Source organism: Vanessa cardui, chromosome 8, assembly GCF_905220365.1.
Source record: "Vanessa cardui chromosome 8, ilVanCard2.1, whole genome shotgun sequence".
Lineage (NCBI taxonomy): Eukaryota > Metazoa > Arthropoda > Insecta > Lepidoptera > Nymphalidae > Vanessa > Vanessa cardui.
In genome coordinates, this window is record NC_061130.1 from 14,271,337 (window position 1) to 14,294,393 (window position 23,057).

The 23,057-nt window shown below is 36.3% G+C and overlaps 1 protein-coding gene across 7 annotated transcripts in view; it reads left to right on the plus strand.

The window, feature by feature from the left end:
* LOC124532015 (muscle-specific protein 300 kDa) overlaps positions 1-22,991 on the plus strand; it is a 197,069-nt gene extending 174,078 nt beyond the window's left edge. For 6 of the 7 annotated variants that reach the window (XM_047106635.1, XM_047106633.1, XM_047106634.1 and 3 more), the window contains 11 exons: positions 11,644-11,868; positions 12,729-15,041; positions 15,575-15,763; positions 15,893-16,272; positions 16,901-16,939; positions 17,889-18,051; positions 18,174-18,405; positions 19,381-19,591; positions 20,768-20,915; positions 21,730-21,791; positions 22,544-22,991. In XM_047106635.1, coding sequence (XP_046962591.1) covers positions 11,644-11,868; positions 12,729-15,041; positions 15,575-15,763; positions 15,893-16,272; positions 16,901-16,939; positions 17,889-18,051; positions 18,174-18,405; positions 19,381-19,591; positions 20,768-20,915; positions 21,730-21,791; positions 22,544-22,760 — 4,179 coding nt within the window. In that variant the 3' untranslated portion in view covers positions 22,761-22,991. The remainder of the gene's footprint in view (positions 1-11,643; positions 11,869-12,728; positions 15,042-15,574; positions 15,764-15,892; positions 16,273-16,900; positions 16,940-17,888; positions 18,052-18,173; positions 18,406-19,380; positions 19,592-20,767; positions 20,916-21,729; positions 21,792-22,543) is intronic. The other variant, XM_047106636.1, reaches the window with a different exon arrangement.
* The last annotated feature ends 66 nt before the right edge of the window (positions 22,992-23,057 follow it).

The window sequence follows — 23,057 nt, forward strand, 5'->3', positions numbered from 1 at the left end:
CACATTGGGATCAGAGTAATGTATGTGTATTGTGTGTATTTTGTCTCGTATTTATTATTATTATTTAGTTTTTATAATTGTGCCGTGTTATAAATAAACCATTCTTTCTTTCTTTCCTTCTTTTTTTGAAGAAATGTTCACACTTAAACATTCTTCTTCCTAGTTGTGCGATGCTCTGAAATAATGTCGTCCAAAAGTAGTTTCATATTCTAATGTACGTTACGACAGGCCCTCAGTATAATTCAGCTAATCTAAAGAAAATATAATTGAATTTAACTGCAAATCACGATATTAAAATGTCAGTGATATGCGTCATTCTCTATAGTATACTATTTAAAGGATGAACTTTATTATATCGTACAAAGGCGAATACATCGTGAGGAAATCTCCATGTGTCAAATTTCATACAAATCATCACATGTGTATTCCACCAACCCGTATTGGAACAGCATGGTAGAATGTTCCAAAACTTCTCCTTAAAGGGTGAGGAGGCCTTAGCCCAGCGGTGGGAAATTTACAGGCTGTTCTTGTTGTTGTTGACGGTAACATACATACTTATTATGAGTACATATACAGATTCTCAAAAATTCAAAAACAATTAAATACTGATTCTTCTATAATGTAAACTTAAATATTTTCGTTGTGGTTAGACTCTACTACACACGTTCCGTTAAAGACAACTCAAACAGAATTCGTAGGCTCGCTATTAACACCCGTTAACTTTCCAAGGACCACACTCTTAGCGATCGTGCCTTTAGAAGGAAAAACATTTAGAACTGGCATTTAAAATAATAAAAAAAAAATTATCACGACAAATTCGTTTATCATTCTTACCAAATGAATGAACTATATTATATTATTATTTTAAGTCTTTCAAAAGGGAGATTATTATTAGATTATTATTAGAACATTTTATTTCTTGTAAATGTTAGTGTTCTGCTTGTTGGTGTTCAAATAAATAAATAAAAAAAAGGTTCCGCGTTGGTACCCTCTGCCCTTTTATAACCCTGACACAAATTCATGAGTATAATAGTTAAAAAGCATTTATAATATTCGTTACACTTCTAATTTTATTTACGCGATTTATTGATATATTTTCGGTAGTACATTACAATGTAGAGCATAAATCCCATTGGTGATATTGAAATATAATAATACTACCTTCCTCTTACACCAAGATCCTGTTTAAGAGGAATTACAGTTCGAAATGAAATTATGCCGTACCGCAATAAACCATTCTAGGTATACGTTGATAAGATCGAATACAATTCTATTTAACAAACTGCAATGTGAGGTCAAGCACCTTATTTTTTTCCAAACAATTTAATATTCGAAATCGGACGCCTTCAGAAAAAATATTGAGAATTTTCATTGTCAAATTAGAATCCGTATTCATTTGCAAACGGTGTGACGCTGCTGTTAAATCAATAAAACAACCGTTAAGATGGTTTATCGTTTACAGTACAGGATTTGCATGTAAAATTGTATTTAATTCTATTCATAAGATTTACTTCGGTAATCAAATATATAATAAGATACCGGAAAATATAATCTATTTATCATTCTCAAAATTTAAAAAGATTATTAAGACTAAATTAATAAATAAATCATATTATTCATTAAAAGAGTACTTTTTAGAAAGAAACGCCTGGAGTTAGGCTCGGGTTCCATCATAGGACACTAATTACTGTAAATTGCACATTTACAACAGCATTGTAAATCTGTTTATTTAAAAAGATCAACTATGCGAGTTTCTTGCCGTTTCTTCTCGCTAGAAGCTGCTTTCCGAAACGGTGGTAGTATTTAATTGTTGACGATTCAAAAACACTATTTTGTGAAGTTTACTTGAATAAAATTGATTTGATTTGATTTGACATCCGTGGTCGAGTCGTGTGTGCAAGTTTTCAGGGGTTTTCATACTCCGATGTCCGGGTTCGATGTAGAAAAAGTTCATTAGTTTTCTATGTTGTCTTGGGTTTAGGTGTTTGTGGTGCCGTTATTACTTCTGATTTTCCACAACACAAGTGCTTCAGCTAACATTGGGATTTTATAGATGATAAAAAAGCGTGGAGCTAATATCTGTTGACTTCCACGCAGGATATATTAATTTAAATAATTGTATTTAACTAACATGACTTTGTATTTTTAAATGTTAAAAAAGAGTAACTACTGAGTTTCTTGCCGGTTCTTCTCGGTAGAATCTACTTTCCGAACCGGTGGTAGCTTCACTTGATTGTAAAATGACGATTCAAAAGTGCTTGTAAAAGCCTACTTGAATAAAGTTTATTTTGATTTGATTTTGATTTGAGAGTAATGTATGTGATGTTGTCCAATATTTATTTAAACGATTCGTTGCGATATTTTTGACGGGTTGTTGTTAAGAGTTCAAATGTTTAATTTCTCGCTGTATAATTTTACGCATTTGTATTAATTCAGCGTTCGAACCGCGACGTTCTCTGCTCGAAGACGATAATGATTCAATGAACTCGACGGCTATCTGACTCACATTCGCTAATAAGGTGCTTAACCCCTGAAACAAACGCTTTTTTTCGCCAACACTCGATATTACGCTTAACATAGCGTTATTAAGATATTAATTTAGTATAATTCGTGTAACTATGTAGATTTGGATGAGTATTTACTAAACGATGTTACCTAATATTGTATTGTTATGATTATAAATCGTGGAAGTTGAAGTGAGTGTATAGAAACTCTTGAAATTACTTCTACCGTTGTCGTCTTTTATATATGCTGTATATGTAATACGTTTAAACCAATAATATAGGTTATTGTAGTACTGGCAACTATCAGTAAAAAAAAAAATGAAATGTTAATGAATAAAACCTACTTCGAAACCATTCAAATCTACATATCATATATTATAAAGTTACATATCCAATCTATATAATAATATAACTATGTCTATGTTTATCTGTTATATTTTACCGGCAAAACCACCTAACTACTTAATGAAAGAACATACGCTACTTTATTACTGAAACCTACGAAACCTCCAGTTGTTCCTCTTTCCCCTCTTTTAACAAGAGACAAAATAATTTATATAGTTATCAATAGTATAATCTCACCTTTAAACATAGATGAAAAAAATATTTTTCAAATATTCACCAAATCTGTCTAATTGTTCTTAGGTCTACCCATTGTCTAACAGCGGTGCGAACGGCGCGCCCTTGTGGATACTAAAGTAAACACAAACTTCTGCAATCAATAGCGTTGGGTGTGGTGATACCGCTGATTACATTTGTAACACGGCCTTAGCTCACCACTTACCAAATTAAACATTAAAACGCGAAAATTAATAGTATTCTCGCTTGCAGTTACGCCGTTTGTAACTTAAACGAAAGTGAAGAACAATCAATGCAAACTAATAATATCAATCAAATATATGTACATATATCTTAAAATTTTAAAGAACTAATGAACTAAACTCATTTAATTAACACAAAGAAACCTTATATATTTTATGTGATATTTTTTACGTGGTGTAGGGTTTTGTGAAAGCCTATTTGTATCATTTTCACTAATTAAAAGGTAGGTTGTATAAAAATTTAAATGAACTTTACTGCATAATCTGAAATCGAAATTGTGGAAAAGAGTTACTAGATGTAGTTTTCGAATTAATTTCAACTCTTTTCAAATTCAAAAGGTTTATTGCTTTTTTGTGTCCATTTGAATAAAGAATATTTTGATTTAATTTTGTTAAACTTTGATCATTGTCAGTATTATTAATCGAGCTCTCCCATTTGTATTGCATTCTTGATTGATTTCAATTGCATTCCTCGATTACATAGATACGATATTAGTTACTGTAAATTGATATACCTCGTACAAACAGACAGTATATAATATGATTAATTACAATACTATAAATGTATATATAAACTCAAGCCCAGCGTGCAAATCCTCTGTAAAATATATGCAAGTAAATATATGAAACGACACGTACGTTACTTAACAACAACAACAGCCTATAAATTCCCACTGCTGGGCTAAAGGCCTCCTCTCCCCTAGAGGAGAAAGTTTGGAACATATTCCACCACGCTGTTCCAATGCGGGTTAGTGGAATGCACATGAGGCAGAATATCTATGAAATTTGTCACATGGAGGTTTACTCACGATGTTTTCCTTCACCGCCGAGTACGAGATGAATTATAAAGACAAATTAAGCACATGAATCAGCGGTGCTTGCCTGGGTTTGAGCCCGCAATCATCGGTTAAGATGCGCGCGTTCTAACCACTGGGCCATCTCGACTCTTGCGATACTTAGTCTGACTGTATTATATTAATTTCCGCCCGCGACTTCGGCGTGTATTACTGGGGAGGTGTTGGTTCCCGTTGGGAATGTGTGTGTCAAATTTTATAATGATCAGTTGAGCAATTGAGACGTAAAGGTGCAACAAACAGGCAGACAACCTACCCATTTATAGTTGTCGTCAAATTGTCTTTCGTCAATATTACTTCATGGTAAATTTTATAAAAAACGACTACGTGAAAAATGAACAAACGGACCGTTAATCTATAATAATATTATAAATGTGAAAGTAACTCTGTCTGTCTGTGCTGTTTCACTACCAAACAGCTGAATCGAAATTGATAAAATTTGGTGTGCAAACTTGAATCGTCATTTTACATACAAGTGAAGCTACCACCGGTTCGGAAAAGTAAATTCTACCGAGAAGAACCGACAAGAAACTCAGTAGTTACTCTTTTTTAACATTTAAAAATACAAAGTAATGTAAGTTAAATACAATTATTTAAATTAATATATCCTCCGTGGAAGTCAACAGATATTAACTAACTATAAAATCTTGTATTGAATAATATGCCTTTTCTACCAATGTATTTTTTACAAAAGATTTGAATTTACTAAACGGCAAAGTTAAAGATAGTTATTATTAATAGTAGACATTTCTATGATATACTAATACGTTGTTATATTTTGAGTCATCACTTGCATCTAGGTCAGTTCGATTCGTACTTCATTAGATAAACAATTTATATGACTGCGTTTCTTGCATCGAAACATCCGCGTTTGGTAAGCGTTTATCAACAACACGCTTGCTAATGAGTTCGATTCCCTGTTTGTGTAAACTATAAACACTTTGTATTACAATTAGCCCAAAACAAACATATTTAATTAATAGTGTTGAAATTCATTGTATAAATATTATCTTCTGTAATTATGTTGGTATAATAATACATTATATATCAGGCGGTTTTTGACTGGAAACCACGTATTTAATCACCATTTATTCTACTGTTTTTTTCACTTAATTGATAAATGACTGAGTAGTGACTGAGAGACATGAGTAATGATTCAAATGTGCTTGTAAAAGCCCACTTGAATAAAGTTTATTTTGATTTTGATTTTTTGAATTTATTCCAAATCATTTTGTTATTGAAATCGATCCTTTCGTGGGATATTACTCACCCCTTTCATTGTTCATAAAAAAAGTTATTACTGAAATTTAATTTACTCGGAACGTAACAGAAACGCGAGCTCAGTCACCCATTACTCGAATAAGTATTAAATTTTAAAACATATTAAATTTTATATTATAATTATAATTCATTTTTAATTGACATAATTTTTGGTATGTGGATTTTTTTTTATTTTATTTAGGCCAGTACTAGACAAACTAACTAACTATACTAGCATGCTCAAGATTATTAGTAAAAAATATATTACAAAATACATAGAAGCTTAGCTTTCTGTATTTTTTTATAAGATTTTTAGTAGTTTATTCTTGTCTGTATATGTGTATCTGTGGGCATTTATTTTATATTTAGCGTTTTATCAGTTATCTCATCTATATCTCATACAATTATTCGTAACTTAAATTTACTGTTTTAAAAATACCGAATTATAATAATTATAAGCGCGCACACGAAAATGAAATTATAAGAAAAACTAAAAAAAACTAAAAAGCACTTTTCTTGAGAAAAAAATAACACTTTCAACTAAATTTCAATTGATAAGAAGAAAATTATCACAAGAAAGTACGATCTTACCCGAAAAAAAAGGCATGAAAATTTAATACAATAAATACTAAGACTGAGAGGTATGATACATGTGTATACTTAAGAAGCTAAGTTCAAGTTTAAATCGAAGCCAATCGCATTAGGCTGTATCACTATTGGGGCTTCGAATATATTTCGACTGCGTCGTAGCCGAAATTCGATTCGATATTTTCAAGGTCAAAAATATTACTGTAAAGAGTGTCGCGTTGGTTTAATGGCGAGGTAAGGTCGCAAGTCTAGATCTTGGGTTCAAACCAAAACCTGAATTTTCCTGAACTTAGTTTGTGTTTATAATTCATCTCGTAAAGGAAAACATCGCGAGGAAACCTGCATGTGACTAATTTCTTTTTATATTATAGTAACTAATTTACGCAACGGATTTTGATGCGGTTTTTCTTAATAGATAAAGTGATTTAAGACCAACGTTTTTGTATATAATACATGGACAATATAGTAAAGAAATACTAATAATTTTAGATGTTTCGAATATAATATCGTAAATAAACGACTTCTGTAGAATATTTAGTATCAGCATTGCACCCGTGACGGGGCGGGTCGCTAGTGTAGTACAGTACGCAATAAAATGCGTGTGTGTTAAAACAAACAAATGCGTGTTACGAAATAGTACAAACATGATTTAGTGTTATATTTTCGTTTCGTCCGAAGATCGACGTCAGAATTATTCTAGCTAGCTGGCAATCTGTTATCTGAAAGCTGGCAATAAATAACGAAGAGCGTTACAGAATTTTATTTTTGAGTTCCATGAAGTATTTAATGTATTTTTAAATTTGGAACACTTTTTGGAATGTATAATATGATTAGCTATATATACTGAACATCTTATGAAAGTCCAATTTTATATTTGAGAAATGATCTCTGAAGCCTCTCAAGTAAAAGTGATCATATGAAATTCAACTTGGATACTGTTACGGCGGTTTGTGTGCTAAAGTGAAGTCATAGGTTAAGCTAGTATTTACATACAATAAATAAAGAAAAACCTTGCAAATTTCGTGTTAGAGATTGAAAATTTTTCTTACTAAATCATTAATATTTTCTATATTTCTGTATACATATATGTGAAGTTATTTATATCAATGTATTATCTTACATTAAGCCGTTAAAGTTTTATTCATAGTAAAGTAAAGTAAAGTAAAGTAAAAAGTAACAGCCTGTAAATTTCCCACTGCTGAGTTAAGGCCTCCTCTCCCATTCAGAAGAGGTTTTGGAACATATTCCACAATTATGTTCCAATGCGGGTTGGTGGAATGTAGATGTGGCAGAATTTTGATGAAATTAGACACATGCAGGTTTCCTCACGATGTTTTCCTTCACCGCAGAGCACGAGATGAATTATAAACATAAATTAAGCACACACATATATATAGTGGTGTATCTTATTTATAGTACTTCCAACAAAAAAGTTGCACGATACATGTATGTGTTGGCCTATTATACATATTTATGTATATTTATAATAATGTTGATGTGGGCGCATTGTTATCACCGTCACTGCCAAATATTAATGCCAGCTTCTTATCTAGCAGACGTTTAAATAATTTCAATTGTGATCGTAAATTTACAAAAACTTCATGATTATTTTAAGAAACATCTGTGCCAAAGGTTATCCCCTGTCTCATTGTTTTAAAAAAGGTTTTAACTATTACCTATTATTGACGTCTTTAAGACTTGTAACACACATAGACATACGAGTCGAGATGGCCCAGTGGTTAGAACGCGTGCATCTTAACCGATGATTGCGGGTTCGAACCCAGGCAAGCACCGCTGACTCATGTGCTTAATTTGTCTTTATAATTCATCTCGTGCTCAGCGGTGAAGGAAAACATCGTGAGGAAACCCGCATGTGACAAATTTTATAGAAATTCTGCCACATGTTATTCCACCAACCCGCATTGGAACAGCGTGGTGGAATATGTTCCTTCTCCTCAAAAGGAGAGGAGGCCTTTAGCCCAGCAGTGGGAATTTACAGTCTGTTGTTGTTGTTGTTGTAAGACTTGTAATCGCCCGCGGCTTCGCTCGTGTTTTAGGGTGTTGGTTGTCACGTGTCAGACAAAAAAGTAGCCAATGTCCTTTTTTGGAGTTCAAGTGTGCTTCATACCAAATTTCATCAAATTCGGTTCAGCGGTTTGGTCGTGAAAGAGACAGACAGACATACAGAGTTACTTTCACATATATAATATTAAATATAGATAATAAAAACGTTTTCAAAGTCGTAACTTTCTAAATTCGAATTTAACTCAGATCTTGACGAAAGTACGATGAACTAAAAAGGTTTTATTGATGATAGGATTTCGTCCAAGTAAATGTAGATATAGGTAACTCTATAACTATATTTTTTAAATGTTGAAAAAGAGTTAATTCTACTGAGTTTCTTGCCGATTCGGTTGAATCTACTTTCGGAATCGGTGGTAGCTTCACTTAATTGTAAAATGACGATTCAAAAGTGCTTGTAAAAGCCTACTTGAATAAGGTTTTATTTTGATTTTGATTTTAAGCAAAATATCTTCGATATGCCTGAGTTAAACACATCACTAAATATAGCAATTAATTACTTAAAGTGTAATTGATACTATCCAGTAACACAGAGACTTCAAAGATTCATATGAAATCTTAATGATAATTGCTATATCTTTGAAGATATATTTATAGCTCGTAACCGTTCTCGTATCGCTAATAGCAAAACGTTTAAAATTCATATCGTTTCATTAAAACATTTTTGATCGGTACCAACCTGCTTATCAGCCATTAAACTGAATATTAATGGGTTATGGTCCAAGATCCCAGGGCCGCCAGACGTCACGTATTTTCTGACGAAGGAAATGTGGACGATTAAGTAGTGTTAGTATTTACTAATAACCCATGCTTACCTGCTAGGTTGCTTAGACGGCCAATTTTCAGGTATCAGGTAATCAAGGTACGTAAAAACATTACTAATACTTGTTGAAATACTTGTTGGTATGTACCCATAGAAGCATTAAAATTAAATTTAGGGGATGATTGGCCCCTTGGATCGGTCTGGCTTCTTGTAAAAGGTTTTAAAATAGTTGTCTGGTGGACATATATAAAAATGGAGCATCAGAATTTACGTTACTACTTTATACGCAATATTAAATTTCGTTATTGTGACTTACAACAACAGCCTGTAAATTTGCCACTGCTGGGCTAAAGTTTGAGGAGGAGGTTTGCAACATTTTTGCTTTTCCAATGCGGGTTGGTGGAATACACATGCGGCAGAATTTCTTTGAAATTAGACACATGCAGATTTTCCTTCACTGCCTAGCATGAGATAAAATATAAACACAAATTAAGCACATGAATATTTAGTTATGCTTGCCTGGGCTCCCGCAATGTAAGATTTTTTCCAACTAGGCCAATAGTTCCTGAGATTGGTGCGTTCAAACATACTTTCCAGCTTTATAATATTAGTTTATACGTTGTTACGACGTGTATAATTTGTCTGCATGTATTACGGACGTCGGTGCGGGTTCGGTTTGCGTTTATTTTTACGTTTATTACGTTTTTCCTGTACGCGTCATATTCCATTTATTTTTGGTATTCGCATACGCTAACGCATCTTAAATATTTAGGGGAGATGACGATCGTTTTATTTAAACTTTGTACATTTTCACATGCAATTTTAAAGTAACAATATTTGACTTTTGTAGATAGCTTTTAGTGTTATAATTGCAAAATTAAACCCATCTATAATAGCACGTAGATTTCTTCTAGAAACCGTTTACTAATTATTAATCACTGTATAGTATGACACAAGTGTCGTACTATACAACCCCTTAGGAAAGAGTAAAACCGTTCAACACTGATAAAGCAATACGAAGTATCTAGTTCTGTATTTATAATTCAGTTTTTTATGTATTTTATGAAGATATGTGTGTGTGTACATTTGTATGTGTATGTAAATGATATCATTGGTTAATTTTGACGATGAATTTTAGTCCTAACTAGCAACCCACCCCGGCTTCACCTATCAGTTTTAAAAAAACCTTCCTCTAAAGTCAGTCTATCTATTAAAAAAAAACCGCATCAAAATCCGTTGCGTAGTTTCAAAGATCTAAGCATACATGGGGATATAGGTAGAGAGAAAGCGACTTTGTATTATACTATGTATGTAGTGATTTATTGTATTTTGACGTAATTTGTACTCGACAATATTACGTTCAATGGGTACACTTCAATAAAGTAAGTTATCAATTTATAATCGTTAATAATAAACAAAGATATAAGAAATTTCCTGAGTATTAGGTGATAATTTCGGCTAATGTTGTTGTTTTAATATTTTTTTTATAGATTTTGACGGAACTGATATTAGTTGCGTAGGCCCTTGAAATAAAATTATTATCGTTGATAAGATTCTTGTTAAACCAGTTTTAACGGAAAAATCGACTTTATTAATATTATGATGTTTATTAATTATGAAGACAGTGTAAATACACGTTTTACGAGATAGTATAAGAATATTTCTAAATTAATATATCTATACATATAATAAAATTTGAGTGTCTGTTTTTAATATTAAAATAGCCCTTTTTTACTCAATGCATATGTATGTATCGGTACATATACCAAAATAACATTTTTTACAATTTTTGTATGTCTGTTTGTTCGGGTTAATCTCTGGAACGGCTGGATTGATTTTTATGGGACTTTCACTGGCAGATAACTGATATGATAAGGAGTAACTAAGGCTACAATAATATATTTGTTAAATTCAAACGCGTACAAGGTCGCGGGCACAGCTAGTTATATATTTTTATGGCGCTTTTCATAGTGTTTCTCCGTGATATATGTATGTATGTCAATGTTAAAATTATAATGATAGCAAGAGCATTTTCCTTGATCTTATTCTTATCAGTGTATACTATGTTATTTTTTTACATTGTCTTTTTAATATTTGATGTGAATCATCATCTGGCGCGCCTTTCGAGTACGACTAAGTCGTATGCCGTAGCAAAAACAATGACTCTCTTTTATGCGGCCATGCCCTCCCCACTCTACTCCCTATACTTTGTTGAAATGTGCAACTTAAGCGAAAAAAAATTGAAGACATCACATTAAAACTGCTAAAATTATCAGTGTTTTTCTAGCATAGTGTGCATGTATTATACATATAAACATTTCTCTTGAATCGCTCTATCTATTAAAAAAAACCGCATCAAAATCCGTTGCGTTGTTTTAAAGATTAAAGCATACATAGGGACAGAGAAACCGACTTTGTTTTATACTATATAGTTATAAGAATATTTATCAATTATTTATTTACTCGTTTTGTATTATTATGTTTCAATAAGCATAAATTTGTTTGTTTTAAATGTTACATTATTTTTATTACTCTTACGAGCCGACATGACTCAGTGCTTAGAACTCGTGACTCGTAACCGATGATTGCGCTTTCAAATCCGGACAAGCGCACGTACTATTTTAACGAACGCTTAGCAATGAAGAAAATGATGAAATATACATTTACAGGACGTACCTTTTATACAAAAAGATAAGATCTAACGAATTATTACCATAACGACGTATGTTTATTAATTTCTTTGTTACTTATGACTTATTCAATTTCAACAGGCATGTCTAGAACAAGAGGCAAGAGTCGCAGAACTCAGGTCCCTAGCCGCGCGAGTCGCAGCAGAAACCGGCTCGAGGGCGTTACAAGCCGACGCTGACGCACTCGCCAGGAGACTGCAGCTTGTCGCTGGCGCTGTTCAAGCGCTGGCTGATCTTGGTGAAGCTAGACAGCTGGCGAGATCCAAAGCGCAACATGCTAAGGAGATGTTCTGTGACATGAGACAGGTTAGTCGAGTAACTAAAGCAAAAAGCGCTGCAAATTTTAAACGTACTGTAGTTACCTCCGTCGTCGAGAAGTATGTACATGGGTACGCCACTCCGGGTTCGATTCCCGGCTGAGTCGATGTATAAAAAGTCCATTACTTTTATATGTTGTGTCTAAGTGTTTGTGGTACCGTCGTTACTTCTGATTCCATAACACAAGTGCTTTAGCTACTTACATTAGGATCAGTAATGTACATATGTGATGTTGGCCAATATACTTTTAAAACCCTCGGGTGTATAAATCGATTACGCCCATACGGTAGCGAATGTATAACGGTGTCCATAACAGTATTATTATGGCACCGAGTCACGCACCACCCGAAATGGGAGCGGTCACCACACGGGATGTGACTTGCCTTTTTGGGAAGAGAAGTTGGATTATCGCGTATGGCTATATTAGCCATGACACTTTAAATAATGATTATATATTATTGATTTAAATGCTACTTACTGAACTAATGAAATACGTGATTTAAAATATAATAGAATTATATTAGTATCACAATTGTTCTATTTAATAGAATATAAGTAAATATTTATAAAGAAAGATGTAATTATCATCAAAATATTATTTATTCAAGGAGAATTTTAAAAGCACTTTTGAATCGTCATTTAACAACTATTTTAAGTAAAGCTACCACCGTTTCGGAAAGTAGATTCTACCACGAAGAACCGACAAGAAACTCAGTAGTTACTTTTTCAACATTTAAAAATACAGTTGGTTGTTAGTTAATTACAATTACATATTAATGTAGTTATATTAGCACTAGTGTTACTTTAGTGTAACATACAAAAGTACTAAGTAAATTTTCACTTTTTAGGATTTGACTCCAGTTCAAGAAGACGGTGAAATCGTTGAAGACAAATTGATAGCTCTGCGGGAAAACCTTATAGCGCTCGGCAAGAGCGAGGCCGACATCGCTCCCGCTAAGGCAGAGCTACCGGACATCGACCGAGACGTGTCAGACGAACATTCCATTGTGAGAATATTGGAACTATGGCAGGCCATGTTCAGAGATACTTTCTTACACTACCATCGCTTGTCAACGGCACTCGTAAGGTCCGGAGATGCAGCCACCGCTCTGCGACTATGGAACGAATATCTATTAGACTTACAATCATTCCTATCCGGTTCCGTACCCGCCGATTACGAAAATCTAACCGAACACCGCAGACTTTGTAGAGTACACAGGAATCTTCTCGCATCACAACGATCAGTGTTGATGAATGAAAATAAAGAATCCAAAAATCGCGATCTAGCTGACAAATTTGACACACTAACCAATCTCCACAATGAAACTTTGGCGAGAATCGTCGAAAGACACGATGAAGTGTGCACACGTATCGCGGCTTGGGACGAGTACTTACAGATATACACTGAACTACTTAGATGGCTGAAGGAAATAGAAAGGGAAAAAGAAAAGTTACAGCTGAGATATGTACATATAAAGAGGATACACAAAATTCTATCTAAGATTCAGAATCTTGCAGACAAATTACCCGAAGGCAGGAAGTTTTCGGAGAAACTATTGGAAAATCTAAAGAAGGTAATGGAATTCACAGAGGAAACCTATGGTGCGTCTGTGAGAATGGAATATGCGGGTATCGTTAAGAGAGTTGACAATTTACAAGCTAGTCTTGATACTTGGCGTGACTTCCTAACTCGGATACTTGGTCTTATTGGAGAATATGAAACTTTAACGGAGGACTTAAACAAGTTGTATTCTAAGACACAAGGTGAAATTATGTCTTACTCTGACGATGACCGACTATCTAGGCCTCAGCTGAAAAAGGCGATAGACAAGTACGCTGATTTAAGAACTAAAATCGATAAAACCGAAACAAAACTAGAGGCTCTCAGCGTTATTCAGGAGCAATTGAAAGAATGCCTCAGTCCTCAAGATATAAGAATAGTTAATCAAAAGGTCTGGCAATTACGCCAACAACGCGCTGACCTGGAACACCAACTTTCCATTATCATTCATAGGCTACAAGAACGATTAGAAATATACACAATATTTGACTCTAGGCTCTCTCGGTTTAGCGAATGGATAAGAACACTCGAATCCCGTCTCGAAACGACCACATCTAGCAGTGACTTAGGAGCACTAGATCCACAAGACTTGGTCAGAAGAATTAATTCAGATATTCAAGCGGAAACATCGCTGAAAGAACGAGAATTCGAATGGCTTGCAGAAACAGGAAGCGTTTTAACTGATTTGGCTAAGAAAGATGAAAAAGCATATAGCAAAAACACATCTAAGCAGTTAAAAGACATTCAAGAACGTTGGCATAATTTGCAAGAAACGGGACGAAATCGAATAGCCAAGATCAATGAATTACTTGAAACAATTTCACAATTAGAAGAACGATTGACGGAAATCAGACTCAAATTACACACCATAGAATCTAATCTTTCAGCGCCAGTCGTTCTAGAACATTTGACGACTAAAGCTGTTGATACCAAATTCCAGGAACAAGACGAAATACACAAAACCATTGAAAACGAGAGCGGAGAAGTTGGCAAAACGCTAAACCTTTGCGAACTCGTATTTAATGACGCCGACGTGCTTAAAGGCAACTTTGATTTACGGAATTTACATACCGGAGTAGATATTGTTGAAAAGAAATGGAAAAACATCTGCGATATGTCTGAACAAAGAAAGAAAGCATTGAAGGAGGTCAGGAAATCTGCTGAACTATCTATTTCTCTGCTGCCCAAAGTTGAAAAGAAGCTTGACGGAATAGAAAGGAGAGTCGAAAAGATCGAAACCCGCAAACAAAGAGGTGAAGCTGAAGATGAGACTGTTTCGAAGGCTGTGATTAAAGATTTAGATACCTTAGAAGGAGATGTTAAGAAATTAGAGGATGCATATAGCCGTATAGCGTCAGCGCGAGGAGTTGAAGTCCGAGGGTCCGGGGCTGATGATGCCGCAAGGCTCAGAGCGGCGGTACGGCGGTGGCAACAACTACGCTGTAGAGTAGACGCGGCTGGTGCTGATGCTCATCGTCAGTTCGTCGCAGCTCATGGAAAGGCTGTAGTGGCGTTAGCGGAGGCGGATGTTAGGTTAACGAGAGCATTGCATCTCGCTCCGATTCCTTCAGATAAGGCTGCCACCCTCAAAGAGTTAGATGTAAGTATTGAGATATATTTATATGTGAAAGTTCATTTCAATGATAACCCTCGCTTTATCTGAAAGTTGGGATACGCGTTTTAATTATTGATATACATATATTATGTATGTTGAACTGTCGCAAATTGATATTTGTTTTATAAAACGTACAATAACCCCTTAATAGTAATATAATATTATTTAAATAATATACCCATAATATATTTTTTTTTATGCTATTGTTTGACGGAAGTGCTTACAGAGCACTTACTTTCAGGTGGCCATATGGGCCTTATACTTAGAAATTTTAACCATTCCTTTCATCGCCAATTCGCCACCAACCTCGAGAACTAAGATGTTATGTCCCTTGTGGCTGTAGTTACACTGGCTCACTCACCCTTCAAACCGGAACACAACAATACTGAGTACTGTTTTTTGGTAGTAGAATATCAGATGAGTGGGTGGCCCAGACAGATCAGACGAGCTTGCACAAAACCCTACTAGTAATTTAATAAATTATTTATAAAATTAAATATTGTCTTCGGTATTTATAGGGTGTGGAAGTGGAACTCCGTGAGTGTGAAGCGTTAGTAGATGAAGCAGATAGATTGTCAGTATCAGTAGCTAGCGTGTCCGGCGTGTCGGATATGGTGGGCGAGTATCGCGCACTGTTTGCTGACGTCAGGACCCGACTGGACCTCGCAAGGGCTGAAGTGGTCGGTGACGTGGACACCGCTGTACAGGTTTGTTTTTGAAATACACATACTGACTGACACAAACCACTCTTAAAATATTTTTGTTATTTAAATTAGTGGTTAACTTTCAAAATAAATAGTCACAATTAAAATACTCAAGTAATTATTAATGAACAGGTCGACACATTAAAATGGGAGACCGATGCAGCGTTACAAGTTGACACATTAACATCCAAAGAAACATATCGTGTCGAACTGGCGTCTGCTGTCAAAGAAACATCAGAATCTCTAGAAGCGCTCCGAACAGCACTACTCCAAGAATTAAAAGAAAACACTGGCAGCGAAGAATTAGCTACAGCGGCTAAAGAAATAGCTAAAGCTGGAGCTAAGCCCGAACAAACACTAGAACTGGCTAAGCATCTATCAGAACTGTTGCTAACAGAATGCGACGCCACCGAAGAAGAAGCTATGTTGAAGGAGGTGGAATCTCTCTCGTTAAGATACGAAGATCTCTTGACTCAGGCCAAGAAACGCGAACTACAGATCAACAATCTGAGGTGAGTCAGCTTATGGAACGATTTTGATGTGATTCTGATTACTTTTTTGTTATTTCAACAATGTATATTTATTGCAATTTTTCAAAAATACGCCAGAATCCAATTCGTTGGATGCAATAAATGGGTTTTGATACATTTTCGCTATGTATTGTAAGGCAATGTAATGTAGACGCACTGGCACGTTTGGATTTGGTGGTGGGCTTCGTGATATTTGCCACTTTTAACTCTAAAATCGAGCACTAATTAATATTCAAAGCTGAACACTTTTCTTAACCAATTAATAAATCTCTCTGTTGACTTCTTCCTGATATAAAAAACAAACATCTGCTACGATCTCTTCGTTAAATATCTTTTTACAAAATTTAACGAACGCTTTTATTCAAATATTCAATGCAAAGAAATGCTTCTTTGCAAATGTTTATTATAGAATTGAAAGTCTAGGTAATCAAAATTATCAATGAGTAAAATGCATTCTAAAAACATAGCTAAGACTATACATTGATTTTGGGAATAAAGTACAAGTAAGTCTTATATCTGCACCTATTCTTCAAAATTATTTTTAATCTAGATCCAGTGTTAAACGCTTGTTAACCTGGCATGCAATATTAAACGTCGTTTTTGGTCCTAGGTTGCCCCACTCCGCGTCGTACGCTCTCACGTGCGAACAGTGAGTATCGCTTCCTAATATATTTTCTAACTCACCGGAAATTCGCTCAGAACCTCTCAAACTACGGATAAATTTAGGTGATTCGAATATTTCCTAGCGGTTCGATGTTCTTGACCTGACGATAGCTTGAATGAAATCAAAAATACTTGGTGTAAATAAACAATGGACGTATGTTCAGCACAAAACATTAGCACTATATTAACACGTTTGTAATGTTAACGCACTCTTATGTGATTTTTAAGGTTGTAAGCGAATTTCTAAGGAATAATAGTTTTGGCTGCACCGTAGTTTGTTATGTGCACTTCTTACTGTTATCTGCCATAATACGATAAAGCATTCAGATAAGTATTACGAAATGCCATGTAAACTATTGATAAACATTTTTTGGGTATTGCCCAAATGCTCAATCCTGCAAAATATACTTTTATTGGCTTTTTATTTATGGCATATGACATTATTATACAATACAGCTTATTTTATGTTTGAGCAAATAAATAGTACAATAAATAGTGCATGAATACGTAGTGATAATTTAAAAATGTTGATTCATACTGAATACTAATAATATATTCGTCTTTGTCTGTAGTACGAAATATTTATTTAGTCTGTGCTTATATTTAAAGTATAAATATTTACTGTGTATTATTTTATATAAGTAAAGGTATATTGTATTGTTCCTTATGAGTATCGTTTAACGTTTGCTAATCTTGTCTATTTTAAAGCACAACCTAATAATTTAATTAAATTTATTTTAATTTGTTATCCGTTTAAAAAAAATAGCAGTATAAATTAAAATTGCGTTTGTAATCTGTCTTTATTGGTACTTTCCTAAAAATTACAAATTTCTGTAATGTTACCGAGTTGAACTTTGTCCAACGTCTAATATTTTCCGAATCAGTGATGATAATTTCCGATCAGCTCGTTAAATTGTCCCCATTTCCCGCTGCAGCGAGTCCGGTCGCGTCACGTGTCCCCTGTGCTCCGACCGCAACTGGAAGCAACTCGACAACGACCTCTGGCGGCTGGAGCAGTGGCTGCAGTTCGCCGAGGCCACGGACGAGGCGCGATCCGAGCCGCCCGAGCAGTACGACGCGCTCGAGGACGCGATACAGGTAAAGTACCATATACAACAACAACAACAACACGTTGTTGTTGTTGTTGTTGTTTGTTGTTACGACGTTAACGACGCCTCTTTTATGCGAATGATTCATAACCCCTCCGTCGTGTTCCGTAGGATCACCGCGAGTTCCTACTGGACTTGGACTCCCACAAAGCGCTGGTGGTATCGCTTAACGTGGTGGGCGCGCACGTGACTCGTCACGCGCGCCGCGCCTCGGACGCCACGCGCGCACGCGAGCGTCTCGCCGCCGCCAACCGGCGCTGGGACGACGCCTGCGCGCGCGCAGCCACCTGGCAGGCCACGCTGCAGCACGCGCTGCTACACAACGCGCAGTTCCACGACATCGGTGAGACATCCATTTATTATATATATATATATCCCAAGAATGTATGTAAGTATGAAATAATATTTAGTTTATAATTATGTATATATTTTGATGTATAATATATATTATTATATGTGTATTATTTGGATGTAGTTGTGTGTAGTTTATTATTATACTGTAATATTAGTCTACTTAAATTATTATCATCTCTTAATTCTATTTGCACTTATAGTACGACACAAATTAGATTTAGCATCGGAAAATGCAATGGAATGAAAATAAAACCGATTACTGCCGATTTACACAACCAATAGAAATAGCCCCCTATCGCGCCATTCGACGCTATTCGTCGTTATATATTCACGCGTCAGAGAAAGCAAGTGCATGTAAATCGACGCGTCAAATTGACGAATATGTTAGGTCATATGATATTACAAGTTATTACGTTCGTGCAAATATCATATTCGCGTGAGAAATAAATATTGATAATTTGGGATCGAGTACTCAATTCGGATGTGATCGGTTTTACGAACTTTGCCGATGCGACATCTAAGTTGTGTCGTACTATACCTGTTCTCTCGTCTTGAGTTCCTGTCACCAAAGGTTGTCTGTGTGATAGGACCGCCTTTGCGCACCATTTGTTTTTTGTCTCTCTCTTACCCATTGTCTCGTGGTTATATCTGGAGTGTCCGTCCCCGCAGTGGTGAAGCTGGTCGAGCAGTTGGCTGCGGCCGAGTGCACGGCTGTGAGAGATCGCTATAAGACCGCCTTTGCGCACCATTTGTTTTCTGTCTCTCTCTTACCCATTGTCTCGTGGTTATATCTGGAATGTCTCTGTCCCGCAGTGGTGGAACTGGTCGAGCAATTGGCTGCGGCCGAGCGCACGGCTGTGAGAGATCGCTATAAGACCGCCTTTGCGCACCATTTGTTGTTTTTTGTCTCTCTCTTAGCCATTGTCTCGTGGTTATATCTGGAATATCTGTCTCTGTCTCGCAGTGGTGGAGCTGGTCGAGCAATTGGCTGCGGCCGAGCGCACGGTGCGCGCGCGCGAGCCGCTGCGTCTGGCGCGGCCGCCGCACGAACTGCGTGACGATTTCCGGCGCTTCAGCGAACTGCGAGACGAGTTGAGCCGAGCCGAGCCGCGCGTGCTGGCGCTGCGGGACGCCGCGCAACTGCTGAAGCCCGACGCGCACCACGTGTGCCGCAGGTGAGACACCGAACATCATCCTCCATTTAAATAAAACTAATTATAACGGATGAATCGCGTATATTAATTATTTTTAAACATCCCGACGTTTCGAGCACTTTGCAGTGTTCGTGGTCTCGGGTAGACTAAGATGACATTTGTCTATTTGAAGAACAAAGGAAATATTATTAACAACTACCGCCAGCGATTTCTCAATTGATATCTTGAGTAACGTTCCGGTTGCACGCAGAAGGCACTAACTGTATCTTTAGGTCTTGCAGTCTGTTGGATTTGGGATTTTAAATTTTTAATAAGTGGATCCCAGGTGTTAGAAAGTCTCCAACCATCTTCTCTATTGAAGTTCGGATGTTTTTGAATTTCAATAGCCTCGCGTATCATTCTAGGAATGAATCTGTGTTCTCTAGCGAGGATCTGTGGTTTATCAAATCGGATAAAATGGTTAGGTTTATCCAGAGCATGTTCACAGACTGCAGACTTTGAAGAACGCCTATTTTTGACATCTCCTATATGTTCCTTGACCCTGGTACCGATACTTCTCTTTGTTTGGCCTATGTAAGATAAACCGTTATAATTAGTTTTATTTAAATGTGTAATAATCGCGAAAATTTAAGACAACATTATCATCCTCCATGTTTTTTCATTGTATCGAAGTGGCAGCCCTTGTTTTTATGTTAATTTGAATCGTTGGGGCAATTTCTATAATAAAATTCCGCAGACATTTTTAACTTTGCCGTCTCGTAAATTCAAATCGTTTATAACAAATATTGGTGAAAAAGGCGTATTATTCGATACATGATTTTGTAGATGATAAAAAAGCGTGGAATCAATACCTGTTGACTTCCAGGCAGGATATATTAATTTAAATAATTGTATTAACTAACATGATTGTATTTTTTTTAAATATTGAAAAAGAGTAACTACTGAAATTCTTGCCGGTTCTTCTCGGTAGAATCTACTTTCCGAACCGGTGGTAGCTTCACTTAATTGTTAAATGACGATTCAAAAGTGCTTGTAAAAGCCCACTTGAATAAAGTATACTTTGATTTTGATTGATTTTGATTTTGTATATCTCTTCTCAATGGAGTGGATCTAATTTATCTTTTGTTAGGTTTACAATATATTTGATGTTAATATATTTATCGCGACCTCTGAGTGATGGCAAGTGGTGTTCCGTAGATTGGGTGAGCTCCGACTGCGCTTGCAATCCCTCCGCAAGCTGTCGGGCGTGTACGCGCTCAAGCTGGGCGCAGCGCTGGCTCGCTCCCCGCAGCACAGCTCCGCACTCGCAGCCGCCGCCGCCAGTGCCACCGCCGCCACCACACAGGTACACACGCACACATACACACACACACACACACACATACATACATACATAATCACACAAACATTATACACACAGAGTACAAATGACTAAAACATTTCATCACACAGTTACATACACGTTCAACAAATACTCAGACTACGATAAAGTTATTGATACATAAAAATAAAATATACAAACGTATAGTACGACACAAATTAGATGTAGCATCGGAAAATGCAATGGAATGAAAATAAAACCGATTACTGCCGATTTACACGACCAACAGAAATAGCTCCCTATCGCGCCATTCGACACTATTCGTCGCTATAGATTCACGCGTCAGAGGAGGCAAGTGCATGTAAATCGACGCGTCAAATTGACGGATATATTAGGTCATATGATATTACAAGTTATTACGTTTGTGTAAAGATCATATTCGCATGAAAAATAAATATTGATAATTTGGGATAGCGTACTCAATTCGGATGTGATCGGTTTTACGAATTTTGCCGATGCGACATCTAAGTTGTGTCGTACTATACAAATGTAAAAACAAAAACTATAAATCCGTTGCCAGCTTGACACTGCTTACGAACACAGAGCACTCAAAGTTCACAGATTAAACTTGAAAATAGCGAGCTTATTTTTAAATTGCGAATAAAACACAGTAATTAAAACGATTAAATTTGTAATATATCCAACTAGAAAGAGATCTTAGTACTTATTTTTTTTGAATAGCAACACTTTAGAAAATATGATTTATTATTACGAATTAAGTTGTTAAAGTCACAGTAGTAGCTTCGCACTGTATGTTGACGTGTTCGGTTGTCCCTAGCTGTTGGAGGAAGATGAGCAACAACTGCCGGCGATGGCGCTGCCGCCGCTCGACGAGTCAGAGTGAGTCACGTATTTAGTTCACAACACACGCCTAGGACTAGCAACCATGGGATTCATCTCATTTCTTTACATATACTACATTTTTAGTTTGAAAGTAGAACCGATTTAGAACAATTAATATATAGACATCAAATGTGTTCTTTATTTAAAATAATTATTTAGTTATTTGTTCCATCTTATCTATGACTTTGTATGCTACTTTTAAATTAATAATGTCGAGTCAAAAATATGTTATGAATATAATATGTATCTCAAGTAAGGGGTTGTCCATTAATCACGTGATGCTTGAAAGGGGGAGGGGAGGGGTTTGATAAAAATCACTAAAGTAACACAAGGGGGAGGGGCGGGGGCTCGTTGTAGTAAGATATCTCGTGTATTAATTTTTTCGTCTAATGCGCGATTTTTAATCAAATATGGTCCTTAATTTCAGAATAAAATAAGATTATAGTTTATACCTGTATTTAAATTAAGATAATATTCAGAAAATTTTAAGATTCGTTGTAGATACTAAAAATACACGTGATGTTGAGAAGGGGGAGGGGGGGGGGTGGTCTTAAACCTCACTAAGTATCACCAATGGGGGAGGGGGGGTTAAAAAATGCTAAAAAAAGATCACGTGATTAATGGACAACCCCTAACTAGACACACGGTAGCGTGTTAAGCCAAGTTCATTTGTGTATGTAGTACTTGTATGAAGACTTGTGCTTATGGTGGTATGAGTATGTGTCATGACGTGTCACGTGTCCCCGCAGCGCGCTGAGCGAGGAGCGTGAGCGGCGCGAGCTGAGTGGCGTGCGGCGCGGGTTGCGTTTCGTGTGCCGCGTGGCGCGCGCGTCGCTGCCGTTCCAAGCGCTGCTGCTGCTGCTGCTGGGCGCGGCAGCCCTGGCCCCGCTGGCGCCGCCCGACTGCCGCCCGGCGCCCTCGCTGACGCCGGTGCTGCGCTACCCGCACGGGCCGCCGCCGCTCTAAACACATTCCGCCTGTAAATACGACGAGATTTTTGTATATTTGTAACGTTGGGTGACCCGTGGCGCGGCGATGTCGATCCATTATATTTATATTCGTTATTTATGTAACCCGTATTTAAAGATGGCGCCGCACAAATGTAACGTGACGGCTTTCTGTACGCACTCACGCATTGTTACTTAACTACTAGGGTAAGGACTCCGATGACGTCAATAAAGCCTTACGTCGATCAAATCGTTGTATTTCATTTATAACCTTCACTCTGACATAATGTAATTTTAATAAATATTCATTTATTAC